We start from the raw sequence: 15,632 nt of genomic DNA, 5'->3' as shown, positions 1-15,632 counted from the left end.
AAAAAGCTTTATTTCCCAAACAGCTTGGCTGACCTGCAGGATTTGCACGTAGACTTGGTGAGGCTCCGTCAGCTTCATGCCGTTGACTTCAACGTATTGAAAGGGGGGAACATCACTGGCTTGCACGGCCTGCTGCAGGCAGTGTATCACCTCATGCACAGTGGCGGTCTTCCCTGTCCCAGGGACCCCGGAGATGTACATGCACCTAGGCAAGAAGGGAAGACCCAGGGGTTAGGTCTGTGCCAGCTACCTCTCGCTATCACCTGTTGGAGGAGTGTGCAGATGTGTCCTGAAGGAAGGACTGAGACTCCTGAAATGTGGAGGTGGGGGCAGTAAGGACCATCCTTGGAAGCTGGTCAGAGCAGGACCTGTTTCTACAGAACCATTCATTCCGTAAGCAATGCAAACTGTCTACCCAAATAAGGTCAGTTTCATTTTTCTCTGAATGACAGAATTTCTATTGCTATAGAATTACTTTGACAGCAAAAGCTGCTTTAGAAGCTTTAGATGTCAACAACAATTTTGCCTGTTCTCCTGACACTGGGGAAAGACCATTTGGTTGAACTTGGCAACTGAAGTGGTGTACTAGCGGAGGCCTTCTCCCCTAACCATACTGCCTGCCCCAGCATGACTCACCCTCCAGTATGATCAAGGAGTTTGCTTTCCACAAAGTTGTAGATATCTTGGAATTCCTGTTCCCGACAGGGAAGAGACTCAGGTACCGCAGAAACATGCAGCCTAAATAAGGGAAAAGGAAGACTCTAGAAACATTTCACCATCTACTCAGTAATAAATGGATCTGTATCTGTATCTCACCCTGTATCTCACCAGGGAAGCTTTCCCCAAATCATATGGGTGGACCTCATCCCACAAGAGATTCTGATTCAGTTGATTTCTGGCAGGATCTAGGCTTACGTATCTTGAAAAAGTCCCATATAGTTCTAAAGGGTACCATAACCGAGAAGCAGTGTCCTGACTAAGCAACTTGCACCCCTCAGTAAATGATGTCAGTAGTCTAGGATATTATTCCTTCTAGAAACTCTCTGCGTTAGCTCACTTGGGCGTTGCTTGAGAGGTTTCTCTAAACACACACATTCATTTTACTCTCTATTACTACTCCTGTTTCATGTGAATGAAAGCAGAGGGCCCGTTTCTCCCTATCTGAAAGAGCCCATGAGCAGTGTTACCTCAGCCGGGCCTCCTCCAACATGCTGGACGGTTCTTGGGCAGCCAGGTTTCGGCTGCGGATCCGGGGAGTGGCATGACATGGCATTCTAGGCTTGGGCTGTAGTCAAAAAAAGAGAACATATTTCAGAAGGACAATAACAAAGCAAAACATCATCTAGAACACATCAGCAAATCTGATTCCTGATGATCTGTTAAAAAGATGAGTGGTAGTGAATTCCTCTTAGTTCCTTTATTTGTATAAAGTACTATGATTCTCCCCCTCTCTCCTCACATTACACATATACTTTGTTCATAGTCCAAACGTGATGTGTTTTTCCTAATTTACACACAGTATTAGGATTTGAAAACAATGTCAATCTGAGGAAAGAATGAATGAAAGTACGGATTAAATATTATTTAAAAGTAAAATATTACCTTGAAAGAAAGACAAGAAATTAAGAAATCCTAAGTATTCTGCCCAAATATACGGTAGTTAGGAGGCATAAACTGGGTTTCATTCATAGGATCCTCCTGTAGATTTGTTTGAAAACATGGTCAAACTTTAGCTCAGGACTTCCATAATCCACAATACAGTAGTTGGAGAAACCTCACCGGATTTTTCTACTCCAAACCCCAGGTCACTGCTCAGTATAGTCTAACAGCCCTACTCTTTTATTTTCCTTGCTAGTGGCTCACTAGAGCAGGCCTGCTACCCCTTCTTCAAGGAGTTTTCACAAAGCACTCTCTTCTGTAGTGGCCGTGGACATTTCAAGGCTGGCTACACAGTGTTAAAAGTATCTCCACCTCTTCCTCAGGCAGAAAGCACTTAGACCCTGTTTAATGGTTTAACACTATTAACTTTGGAGAAAACAGGAAAGGAGTAACAAAACCTTGCTAAGAAGGTATCAAAAACTTTAAGGACTTCAGACCTTTTTTATTATGCTAAAGATGCCCTCACACCCTGTATCTCTTTTTCTGAGTGGGACCCAGGAGATACAGTCTAACCAGAATTTAGGTAATCTATTTGCATAATAAAGAACTCCAGGTAAGATTGCTGTGAAGTCCAAAAGTGATCTATTAACACTTCTTCCCTAGACATCTTTGACTTCAACCCAAGGCTATTTACGTTTTTCTTGATATGAAAAAATGGAGATTAGCTTTACAAAAAGTCTCCTAACTAGGCATTTCTAAATTGTGTCCCAAAGAATAATACACTCCATGAAAACAAGCTTCCAGGTCAAAGATTCATACTCTAATCCTCTTTTTGAAGGTCACAATAACATTAATGAATCAATGGCCTTAAGTCATGTAATAATGAAACCAATTTAACTTTGTTTAATCCAAATATTTCTCAAATACACTTGAACATGGGGAGGCCCTCTTTCATTAATAGCTTTTAATGGTTCCACAGGAAGCAGAAAAGACATCCATTTATGTCTTCCATCTTAACTGTTACATAATTCATTGCCAATACCCGAGCAATGCTCTGTTTCTCAGCTGTGTCAAGTGGCACAACACAACCAACAACATGTCTCAGCAGCCCTGGATTCAGTTCCCAGGGAGCATGGATTTTGCACAGACTGCTGGATTCTGTGGAAAGTGCAAAGACAAGGAGCCCGTTCTTGGCGTTCCCTCTGGAAGTTCAGCTTTTAGTCATTTGGTTCCATATCTTAAAAAGAACTTGGACTCAAAGCTCACTGTGTACTGGATACATCTTCAGTCCTAGGGTTCACACAGATCCTTGCTGCATGAATATTCCAACTGTAATAGCTTTGCATATGACAGGCCTGTGCTCAGAGTCCAGCGGTTACTGATAGCGTGACCCCAGTCATCACAATTTTTAAATTAGGAGGGGGATGCTTCACTGGAAAATAAAGCTAAAAGAGCCTTACAGTTTTCTTTGGCATCGTGGAGGGGGTCTGTAAGGACAACTTCACAGAAGAGCGTAGGTTCCTGGACACACCACCTGGTATTCTCCTTGGACGGGGAGGTGTGGAAGCCTCTTCCTCCTCGTTACTAGAGTATGAAATCTTCGCTGCCAGCAGAAACTCTCCATCTTCTCGATCACTTTCACCATTATCTAAAAACCTGAATGATGGGATGCATTATTTTCCAATATTCAGCGTCTGAAGTCTAAATAAGAAGCTCCCTAACAGGTCAGTGTGGATTAGAGGTGTTGCAGTCTCTCCTGTGGCCAAGCAACATTGGATATGCTCCACTTCCTTGCTAATGAGGTGCTATGCAAAGGGCTTCATTTATATTCTTTTGTGACGTATATATTATTATCCCCATTTTATAGATGAGGAAACTGAGGCTTCAAAAGGTTAAGAAAACTTCCCAAGGTTACACTGATAATAAATGAAAGCTCAGTTTCAAATCCAAGTCTATCAGAGTCAAAGTTCATGCTGTTACACACCCCACTAACAGTCTCGCTAGGTGTGACGACTGTGGGGCCCTGGGCACCACCTAAGCCCGGAACAGTGTTTCTTGCCCCTTTCAAAGTATGACATTTATGGGAAATTCCAGACATGTTGGTTAAAAGGTGAATTTCAATGGAACAGCAAATAACAAACAAGAACAGTAAGAGGCTTTAAGAAACACAACTATAGATATAGATGGCAGTGTTTTCCTGCCTGCCAATGAGTGCTCTTACCGAAGCTGCTGCCTAATCCGATTCAAAGTCAAGAGAGAACTCTTTCTGCGGATACGGTGGGTAGTAGAGGTAGCTTCATCCTGATCATCTGGTCCTTTTGCCTCGCTGCAAGATATGATAGCAAGAGTATGGAAAGAAGTTTTGGGCACTAGGGATCAGCAGCAGGCACTAGAAGATGGTCAGGGGGCCTGACTGGTTCCTATTCTTTTTACAGCTACTTTGGAAGGAGCTAATTACACTTCGCTAAAAAGTTTATAACTGAAGTTTGACTCAAAGGCAGAGATCAAAGTTTGCTTAAAGCTTATCATTTAAATCAGACTCACCAATCCCCCCAAGTAAAAACCAGAATATACTAATCCCAGGCAGTTTCTCATCCTCTTTTTTTCTGATACATCTATAAATTCACTGTCCTCCCAGGCTTAAGGGTAGTATAAATGCAGCTATAATACAAAGCATTTATCAAGCAAACCTATTATGAGCTGGGTACTGGCATTTCTAAGCAGGAAACACTGAAATGTATAATTTCTGCTTCTCACATTATTTGAGCAGACCATTATGTACAAACATTGTCTAGTGTCAAACTGCAAACTGTGTTCTAGATGCATTATCTTCTTGTGCTATATGTATTTGATAATAGTTTCCAGTTGTTTTCAATAACTAAGAAAAAAAGCTATTAAAATGTGGCAAAGAAAAAAAAATGTGACAAAGAGCCACAGCAAGTAATGAAATCCAGGACTGTGACACAATTCTGGTTTGGAAAATTATCTTTAGGAGAAGTGATCCTTAAACGACAGTGGGACATACCAGAATCATCCAAAAAGCATTGCAAAAATGCAGATTCCTGGCTCCAAACACTTCGAGATTGATTCCCTATGCCTAAGAAATCTGTATTTTGAAAAAGCTCCTGGTGGTTCTGTGTCATATTCAGATTTGCAACCCAGTGCTCTAACTTTATTGACTGACCCACATATTTGACATCACGTGAAGAACCACGATTTGCTCTGTGAGAGGCAGGGAAATATCCTGATCACCTCTTTTTGATCTTTTCTGGTTTCAGAACCATAAAGGGCGCCACCAAAGATCTCTTTCCTCTGTTGAAGGGGGTAAGTGTTGTTTCCTCACTAATCTCTGTGGTTTTCGAAGCTGGGACTCGGGCTCTCAGGATCATGTTACATTCACGTGAAGCCACCTTGTTCTCCTCAGCACGAGAGCGTCGATTCTCTCTAGTTTTCTCTGGGGCTTTCAGAGCTGGAGACAAGGTTTGAAGTGCATCAGGCTGAGACCTCTTAGATGGTGAGGTGGTCTCAGAAAAGGTTTTTTCCCATTTAGTTCTTTTGGGAGAATCCAAAGAGGTCCACAAAGTCTGCTGGGAAATCCTAGTGTTAGGTGTCCTAGGGAAACCTAAGTCCAAGAGAAATCACCACAATGTGTGACTTTTATAACGAGCAATATACACACCCCCGACCTCATTATAGCTAAATTCATCCATTCAAGTTATACAAATACACGAATTATGCTTATTTTAAACTATTCCAGTCTTCATTTACCCAGGCCATGTAGCTATGTTATTTGTAGTCTCTCTCCTAAATTGCATGGATGATTTTCCTAGTTAGAACCGTAAGTCAAATATTAAGTCAGCTTTTGTAGATAAATGTTTAATCAGATTTCTCTGAAGAAATCTACCAGAACAGTGGTTTTCAACCAGGAGTAATACTGCATAACCTCAGACCCCCAATCAACAGCATTTGAAAAAATTTACACCAAGGCCTAGATTTTTTTTAACCCAGATTATATCTACCAACAGAGAGAAGATGGATCCCTGGGGGCAATCAGCTGGGTTTAGTGAATACACAGAACCCATTTGGATTTGCTCCTCTCTCACCATGACCACAGGCAACAAGAACCCAGCCATTCATTCACAGATATCAATCGAGCTGTTACAATGGCAAGGTATGTGCCAGCTGCTTGGAGGAAACAAAAATTGAATGAGACAATCCTGGTTCCCAACCACAAGACACTTTAGTGTATCAAGGGAGATGATACACATGGATGCCTATAATATGAAGTAAAATAATTGCCCTAAAGTACCTAAGTGCTAATAAAATAGCTTTTGAGATGGAGCTTGAAAGAAAAGCAAAATTTCAACATAGTTGAAAAGAGAAGAAAAGGGATATGAGAAGCATAAATGAGATCGATGTGAGCTAAGGCAATAAGGCTGGAAAGCACTGGGCACGGAGGAGTTCACTCTAGTCACAGCACATGGTATGTGGGGAGTAGCTACAGGTAAGACGAGGTACCTGCATGTGAATGTTTACAGTGGCTTTCTTGGTAATCACCCAAAACTAGGAACACAAACATCCTTAAGCTGGGAGTTGATAAACTATGATAAATCCATATAATGGAATGCTAATAGCAATAAAAAGAAACAAATTACTGTCATAGTCAATATGGACGAATCCTAAATGCATTATGCTAAGTTAAAGGAGTCAGACTCAAAAGGCTACATACAATATGAGTCCATCTTATATGCCATTCGGGAAAAGGCAAAACTATAGACAGAAAACAGATCAGTGGCTATCAGGGGCTGGGAATGAAGGGAAGGTCTGGTTGAACACAAGAGAATTTTGGGATGATGGAACTGTTCTATATCTTGATTATAGTGGTAGTTACACAACTCTGTGCATTTGTAAAAACTTATAGAACTATATACTAAAAAGGGAAATTTTGCTGTTTGTAAACTATACTTCAATAATCCTGACTTTAAAAAGTTATCTAGGGCCAGATCTTAGAGGTCTTTGCAAATGAAGCTAAAATTATTAAATTTTTTGGTAATCACAACTCAGGTCTTAATTAATATAAAAATGTCCTAATATCCTGGTCTCCCTCATACCTTATTTTCCCATTTTTCTGTCAAAAACAATTTATCCAAAATATTTTCATCATATCCTCCCTCCTATAATTATATAACTGTGTTAATTTCTTACCCTAAATTTCAACATCCTGCAAAATTAACAGTCAAAAATACTGCAGTTGTTTCTGAATGGCAATATTATAATTATTTCTTTAACAATTTTTCTGCATTTTTCTAAATGTTGTATATATTTATGTTCAGCTCCTAAACACACATTGTAATAAGGAGTTATCAAGAATACAAATAATTTATACCCGACGAACTCAGCATGTAACACAGAAGAATTCAAAAAGACTGACACATAACAGGATGAATGCTCAGAATAGCCAGTGTTTTTCAGATAAGATGGTAGATAGGATGAAAGGGTAAAGAAAGGAATGGGTCTTCTCTGAGTACGCTTGTTTTAAACAGTTTTGACTCTTTAACCATGTTAATGTTTCATATGTCTGAAAAATTAAATGAAAGATGGGAAAAGCCCTAAAAACTAAACAGAAATAAAAGAACGTCACTGTATATCACCAATAATATAACCACCAGAAGAAAAAATTTAATCAAAGTAACTATCTCCTCAGTGGAATACATTCTAAAGGTATAAAGCACTGCGAAATAAAATTTGAACTTCACTTGGTAAGTTTACCGCTGGTAGTAGTGTTGCTATAGCTACCGTGAAACTCTTTTGTATGTATCAGGATTGCTCCTGAGAACCATGGCTCTTCTTCCTGAAGGAGATACAATTATGGCCTATGGGAAGGAGGGAAAGAGCCCTGTGATCTACAGACTAGAAGTATCAGCATGATTTCAAGAGTTTTAACACATATGTATTTCTTAGCTCTTCCACTAGGGATCTAAAACAATGTCACACTAGTAGCAGAGATCTTAAAGAAATAGGTCAATACAGGGCTCGGTATATCACTGATCATAGAGAAATATAATAATGATATACCATCTCACACCTATTAGGATGGCTACTATCAAAACCAAAAAAATACCAGTGTTGGGGCAGAGGTGGAGAAATTGAAACCCTTGTGCACTGTTGGTGAGAATGTAAAATGGTACAGCTGCTATGGAAAACAGTATGGTGGTTCCTCAAAAAGTTAAAAATAGAATTACCATATGATCCCAGCAATTCTACCTCTGGGTATATATCCAAAATGAAAGTAGGGACATGAGCAGGTATTTGTATACCTGTACTCATAGCAGCATTTAGTCATAACAGCCAAAAAGTGGAAGCAGTACAAATGTCCATTCACAGATGAATGAATGGGTAAATAAAATGTGGTATATACATACAATTCAGCCTTAAAGAGACAGTAATGTTGACATGTGATACAACATGGAGGAACCTTGAGGATATTATGCTAACTTAAACAAACCAGTCAGGAAGGGACAAATACTGCATGACTCCACTTACATGCGGTACCTTGAGTGGTCAAATTCAGAGATAGGAAGTAGAATGGTGGCTGCCAGAGGATGGGGCAATGGGCAGTTATTGTCCAATGGTTGAAAGATGATGGTGATGGTTGTAGAACAATGTGAATATACTGCATGCCACTAAACTGTGCACTTAAAAATGATTAAAATGGTAAACGTATATTTCAACATGAGTCCATTCTAACCCACTGCCGCGCTAACTTAGTACTGTAGCATGAATTAATATTTTATCATATTACTTTAGCCTCAGTGTTGCCCACTGTGACCCATTCCACACTTACTGCCAAGCTCTAGCCTCTTCCTTGCCCTTGGGGTGACAGGATGGGTAGGAGTTTGGTGAGATTTGGAGGTGGAGTGCCTTGATTCAATCCTTTTGACCACATGCTCTGCTGTAGTCCAAGAAGGGCTTTCTATGCTCTTAGTCTTGGCTCCCACAGGCTTCTGGCATCTAGGACTGCCTTCTTGTAGCTTATCCAATTCTGCAAATAGTTCTGGGGATAGTGGTCTGAATTCCTTCTCATTCCAAGATAGTTTCACAAAGAGTGTCTTCTCATTTTTCAGATCCATAGGTATCACTTCATCTGGGGCTAAAGCTATTACCTGAATTTAGGAAGTAAAGATTAATAGGAAGAAATGAGGGGGTGGTAGATGAGGATAAAGGGGATCAAATATATGGTGATGGAAGGAGAACTGACTCTGAGTGGAGAACACACAATGGGATTTATAGATGATGTAATACAGAATTGTACACCTGAAATCTATGTAACTTTACTAACAATTGTCACCCCAATAAACCTTAATTAAAAAAAAAAAAAAGAAATGAGAACCAAAAGAGCCAAGGAATGCTCCATGAGAGCTATGATTAAAAAGGATTTAAGTCTGTATCCTTACCTGGAACATTATTTTTCCAAATTAAAGAGGCACAGACATGGCATAGCATATTTCTGCAGACTCTTCCTCATTGATAGCCATACCCCATGTTGCTTTCTTTTCCAGGCCATTCTATTCAGCCATGCCAAATTTCCCCACAAAAACTTCTCTAAGCATGCTCCTCCCCTGCTCAACGGTCTACAGTGGCTCTGCACTATAGCAAGATCAGATTACTTAAACTGATTTTTAATGCCTTCTAAAATCTGGCCCCATTTTACCTCCAGTGCTCAATACTCATCAAAATGGTCTTCCAGCACGAGTCAAGCTTTCACTTGTCAGTCCTGCTCATTCCAACCATTGTGTTCCTGTCTAAACACCTTCTCTCTCTGTGTTTCCTAATGTACCCATCTTGCTACTTCAACTTCTGTATCTGCCTTTCATTCCTTCACTATGCTAGGCCCACAGTTTTGAAAAATCTGACTATAGTCATGCCAGACCAAAGTCTCTGCACTACCATTAAACCAACCACCTAATCACCATGCGACCACACTTCACATCATGACCTAATCTCATTTTGGGCCTGAAGTAGCTCGAGGAATAACCCATATCTTAGTATCCAAACCAGTGTCTCAATTCAGCCTATAGCTCAGTGGAACCTGATTTATCATAAAATCCCATAACTCAAATTTGCCTGTAGCAACTAGCACTCTTTGTACTGATTTACTAAAGGTGAAATCCTCTTTTAAGCAAGCATTTCATCCCGGCCATGCTTTGCGCCTGCCACAATCATAGCTAAATGTAATTCCCCACTGAGGTACATTTGCTAATTCCTGAATGTCACTCCTTCCAAGAGGCTCCTAATACATGGTTAGTGTCTCAATAAATATCTGTTCAGATGAAGTGGGCAGACAAGCAGAGAAGATGACAAACAAGTAAAAAGCTCATTTCTACGGGGTAAATTATAGCCAGTAATATCTTTGAGGCCATGCAGCTTAGGAGGCAACCAGAAGTAAACCTCAAGATAGAGTTGAGAATCAAGGCATCACCTACCCGCACAGAGCCAATGATGGTCTCGACACTAATGTTGCTGTCACAAGCAGGGTAATCATACCAGAATATCTCCTGTTCCGCAGGCTTCCGACCCAGCAAATGCTGTTTACAGACAGGGACTTCACAGAATCGGATAAACCACTGAACTCGAGCACGTTTCTTGGAATAAAGGTACGAGTCTAGGAGTAAGACGTGGAAAAGGGAAGGGTAAGAAAATGAGAGAACATTTGATTAAGTACTTTGTGCTAAACACTGTGCTAAGTACTTGATGATATTTGATTAACACAGTGTTTTTCATCCCCACAATAACGCTGTAAGGTAGGTACTATGGCTATTCCCCTTTTATAGGCATAGTAATAAAGTTACAGGGACTTAAACAATTTGTCAAAGGTCACTGGACCAACCAGCAGCAATCTGACTCAATTCAGCACTCATGTTCTTCTCACTTTCCTCCACTTCCTGATGGTGCTATCAGCCATCAAATAAATTACAAAAGGCATTTGAGAGGAACAATTCTAATCAAGGGCACTGAACAAGTTTTTCAAATCAGTGATTATAAAGAAGTTATCAAACAGCAGAAAAACAAAACTCCTGGCAAGAATCTGAGCATCAGCCATGGAGAGGACTTCTGGAAAACATGCTTGAGATCTTCAGTTTTATCATTGTAATATACCATTAATATCAGTCCATATCAGCATTAGCGCCAAGTGAAAGGACATACACTCCAGCGCCATCATCATCGCTTCTTCTCTTCCTTAGCAATCTTCAGAGAAAGGCTGAAGCCATCCGATGGAGCACCACACAAGGATTCTAAAATCTGTACACAAGGGCCAGTACTTCAAATATCAAAGCCCATATTGCTGAGGTGCTACCCTAATGGATGTTAGCTTAATATGGTTTTCCTCCACACTTGTCAAATATCCTTCCCACCTCTTTAATGTAAAAACATCTTTACCCACTCACTCTATCAGTTCCTTCTTTTAGGCATACAAACTGCCACAGGATTAACTATTCTTCATTCCTTTCCTAGCTCCTGGAAGAGGCAGTTTTGTGCAGTTGAAAATTGCTATCTTTCTTCTTAATATTCCTTTAGGAGGTCTGCCCCATACCCATCTTTCTTTACTCTTCTCTTCTTTCCAGAGGGTTAAAGGCTCAAAAAAATTACCTGAAGCAGTGAGGATTTTCCCGTTTGCGCCTCCAACCTTAGTGGCAGTAGTGGCTTTCTTTCCTTACTGAACTCTGGGAAATACCATCTTTTTTCCTCCAGCCTTTTCTACACTCATACACAAGTCCCTCTGGGTAGAAGACCTAAAGCATTTTTTTGCTTTTTTGACTGAACATCAACTGATACACGTTCCCAATCCAATTTACCCCCTCTCATTAAAAAGTTGCATTTGCAAAATTCATTACTAACTTCCTCATGCCAAAAATTAAAGGACAAGTCTTCATCATAGAGCAAATCACCTATTTTTTCTTCGCCCTTCTTCCTGAATTCATCCTTTCGCTCCATTCAAAAATCCTGCCGTAATGGCCACTTACTCACTCCTAAAAATAACAGAAAAGCTAAATTCTTGAGCCCCCAATCCCATTTTATCCAATAGTGCTCTAGTGAGTAAAGTTCACTAGATGAAGAGGGTACAGCTAGTGCTTAAGAGACCCCACATCAGAATCCAGGTTCATACCCTAAATGCTGCCGTGAACAGAGGGATCAGCAACTGCCCCTCTTTCCCCATCACCTAGCAGCTCCCAATTATTCATGACAAGGAATAGTTTTCATTCAACCCAAAACTCACCATCTTCAAACAGCTCAATCAATTTAGCAACATATGGATTTTCATTATCATTCCCTTCAACCAATACGAACTGTCCAACTTGGATGTGACTCTCAGTTGAACACCGTTCTAATGTCACACTCATTTCTCTAGGAAGTAACAGAAAAACATGTTAGGAAATCACTTAGGATGGGCCAAGTTCTTCAGACCCTCTGGGCACAGAGGAAGTGCTCTCCAACTGGAAAATCCCCTACATAGTTTCTTTCTGCTGACCGATTCTCCTATTAGAAAGCCAATTCACATGCAAGAATAGACAAAATGGATCGAATGAATTGTTTTAGCATGAAAAATTAACCCAGAGGCTTTAACATGAACCTAACATCTCTCAGTTATGAAGAAAGAACACCAAGGTCTTCCCAAGCCATGAAAGCTGCCCAATATCAAATTGTCCAGAAATCTCTAGGGCTAGGAAGACACAGTTATGATGCAGAATTTCACAGAACCCACCTTAAATAGATATGACATTATTGTACACATCAATTTTTTATTAACCTGACATACTGTCCTCCTCTATCACTAAGTGCTATATTTATCCTACCATCTTCTTGCATAAAACTAAACTTCTTACAATCAACCCATATGTACTGTCCCTCAATGGTCAACTATAGTAACTAGAACAGGTGAGATACATGTTACTAAGAGTTTAGCCAAGACAACCAAAGCACTCTATCACTCACTTGTAGGTTTGGTAGTGTAGTTTGCGATCCAACAATGGCCTGCCAACCCATGAATAAGTTCGTCTGCTCTTCAGCCTTGTAGGATAGTGTGCCATGGTTCCTGTGTAAAAGTCACTAACTCTGAGTTAATGTGATAATGCTTTGACGGATTCTATGACACAGTACCAGCCTTCAATGAGTTCAACTTTCTTTTCTGCCCCAGCAATACTCTCACACATTATAGACTTAGTAAACATTTCCTGTGAGGTTGACTTCAGACCACAGCAGAGAACCACCCAATTAGTCCCACAAACGACACACCCAGTAGGCAGTCTCAAAAGGCACCAGAGCCCACTCGGGCGAATCCTGCTCAGTGGGGTAAGACCTCCACAAGCAGCCTGTAAGTTGTGGACCTGGCCAAATCCCACAGCCAGTGAGCCTGAGGGTCAGTCCCACCCACTGACAAGCCAATAGCAATCAAGGCTCAACTATAACAAGAGGACACGCGCAACCCACACAGGGATACTCCTGGAGCACCTGGCGCAGGTGACGAGGAAGACTGTGCTACTGGGTCCCACAGGGCATCTACCGTGTTTCCCAGAAAATAAGACCTAGCCAATCAGCTCTAACGCGTCTTATTGTAGTAAAATAAGACCGGTCTTATATAATATCAGACCAGGTCATAATATAATATAACATAATATATATAATACCAGGTCTTGTATTAACTTTTGCTCCAAAAGACGCATTAGAGACGATTGTCCAGCTAGGTCTTATTTTCGGGGAAACACAGTATTACATAAGGCCACCAGATCAGGAATGGGAGCTATTATTTTAATAAAAACTGTAAAGAAATAGGAAACAAACAAACAAACAAAAACCGGACAAATAAGTTTAACTCCCCCTGTTCCCCCAGGAGAATTATGAAGAAATACAGAGTAAGTTTAAATAACCAGTATCAGGAATAAAAGAGGGGATATTATTACAGTCTACAGATATTAAAAAAAATAAGGGAATATTATAAATAACTTTATACCCATAAATAGTACATTTGTAAAAAATATCAAGTTTTATAAAGCTTAATATTATACACATTACTATATGTTTGCTATATGTCAATAAAAAGTCAAGAAATATGCATCTTACAAACTGACAGCACAAGAAGAAATAATTAATGAACAGTTATGTATTTCATTTTATCTATTTTTAAAAAAACTATTATTTATTTTAAGTGTGTTTTTCCAGGACCCATCAGCTCCAAGTCAAGTAGTTGTTTCAATATAGTTGTGAAGGGCGCAGCTCACAGTGGCCCATGTGGGGATGAAACCAGCAAACCTGCCTTTAAGAGCAACGCGCTCTAACCAACTGATCTGACTGACCGCCCTCCCCCATAGTTCTGTACTTTAAAATTGAAGCAACAATTAAAAACTTTCCCACAAAGAAAACTCTAGGTCCAGTTGGTTTCACTGGTTGATTCAAACCAAATACTTAAGGAAAAAATAACATCTATCTTATATAAATTCTTCCAAATAATAGAAAACAGGAGAAAACACCCTCTAGTCCATTTTATGAGGCCGACCTTGACATTAAAGTGTGACAAAGGCATTAGTAGAAAGAAAAATTGCAGCCCAATCACATGTAAATATAGGTACAAAAATCCAAAGCAAAATGTTAGATAAATGAATATAGAAATATGTAAGAAAGAGAGCTTAATATGTAATGATTAAGGTGAGTGCATTTCAGAAATGGAAGGTTTAACACTCAAAAATTCAATCAGTAATGCAACTAATCTACAGTGACAGAAAATATTAATAGATCAGTGGTTGCCTCGGGGCCTGTGTAGAGGGTTAGGTGGGAGGAAAGGGACTGTAGAGAGGATTACAGATCATGAAGAAACTTTTGGAGGGAAGAAATAAGGATGTTCACTATTTAGATTTCAGTGATGGTTTCACAGGTATATACATATGTGAAAATGATCAAACTATATAACTACAAATATGTACAGTTTATTGTATGCTATTATACCCGTTAAAGTTGTTTTAAAACTAAAAATTTTAAAAAACAAAAGAAAAAAGTGTCACTAACCTGTAAGGGATTATTTTTCTCTGCAACTGATAGGTCGTATCTTGAATAGCTGAAAAGAAATGCTTGTATTAAAGTACATGAAAAAAGACATTTTTTACTGACAAAAACAGAAATGTGAATGAAAATTCCAAACATATATGCCAATCCTCTTTGAAATTTGGAAACTGTGATCTAGTAGTCCTAATAATAATACCAACCCAATATCTTAAATTTAACTAATTAAAAATATAAATCTTTCTTCTAAATTCAATTCTTTTCTTGTGGAACTAAAATTGGGCAAAACTGGGGTGAAAAAAATTTTTTTTAAATACAGTCTGACTCAATTACTCTGAATTACTGATAAGGGGACCAATAATTTCTGTCTATGTTGAAAACAACAGAATTAGAATAGCATGTTAACATCCTGATTAAATAAGCTGGTTTCCTAAAGTTCAGTAGCATTATGTCCTACATTCTACTTAGAAACATTATGACCCATAAGATTTTCTGCTTTTAAAATCTTATGTGTTTTTTAGTATACTTTGTGGAAACTCGTTAGCAAAAAGAGAAGATACTGAGTCACGAGTAAATACAGATTACAAATGATGTCTGAATGATTGCTATTAAGAACATCAAGAGTATAATTCAAAATAGAGTACTTTTAAAATCAATCTAATTTCAATTAAGTACATTGTAGAAATGAACAAACAGCAAAGAAGATTGATGAGTAAAAACACGTAGAAGACTTGTGCTCAAGTAAAAAATGAATTTGGATTCATATAATCTTTTGGTAAAAATTAGTAAAAGTGTTAGATTCAATAAATGTTCAAGGAAATATATAACACTAACTTACCTTCAATATATGTTCCTTTTAATGGTTCATCTAGCACAGAACTGTTAGAAGTAAACTTAGAACTTTTTGCCTTTCCTCAATGAATCAGGCAAAATAGGCTGGATACAGATAAAAGATGCAAGTAATTCAAAGTACTCACTAAGTT

General features: G+C 39.1%; 1 protein-coding gene across 1 annotated transcript in view; it reads right to left on the bottom strand.

Annotated features, from left to right (window-relative positions):
- The window catches only part of ORC1 (origin recognition complex subunit 1), a 25,303-nt gene extending 9,671 nt beyond the window's left edge, over positions 1–15,632 (bottom strand). The window contains exons 1-12 of the mRNA XM_081057626.1: positions 15,488–15,632; positions 14,656–14,704; positions 12,592–12,691; positions 11,876–12,003; positions 10,083–10,261; positions 8,444–8,762; positions 4,852–5,221; positions 3,821–3,925; positions 3,060–3,255; positions 1,188–1,285; positions 637–738; positions 34–205 (exon numbers count right to left, since the gene is read on the bottom strand). Coding sequence (XP_080913752.1) covers positions 34–205; positions 637–738; positions 1,188–1,285; positions 3,060–3,255; positions 3,821–3,925; positions 4,852–5,221; positions 8,444–8,762; positions 10,083–10,261; positions 11,876–12,003; positions 12,592–12,686 — 1,764 coding nt within the window. The 5' untranslated portion in view covers positions 12,687–12,691; positions 14,656–14,704; positions 15,488–15,632. The remainder of the gene's footprint in view (positions 1–33; positions 206–636; positions 739–1,187; positions 1,286–3,059; positions 3,256–3,820; positions 3,926–4,851; positions 5,222–8,443; positions 8,763–10,082; positions 10,262–11,875; positions 12,004–12,591; positions 12,692–14,655; positions 14,705–15,487) is intronic.

Source organism: Rhinolophus hipposideros, assembly GCF_964194185.1.
Source record: "Rhinolophus hipposideros genome assembly, chromosome: 8".
Lineage (NCBI taxonomy): Eukaryota > Metazoa > Chordata > Mammalia > Chiroptera > Rhinolophidae > Rhinolophus > Rhinolophus hipposideros.
The sequence above is the reverse complement of the archived record's forward strand: the minus strand, read 5'-3'. Positions and strand labels throughout refer to the sequence as shown.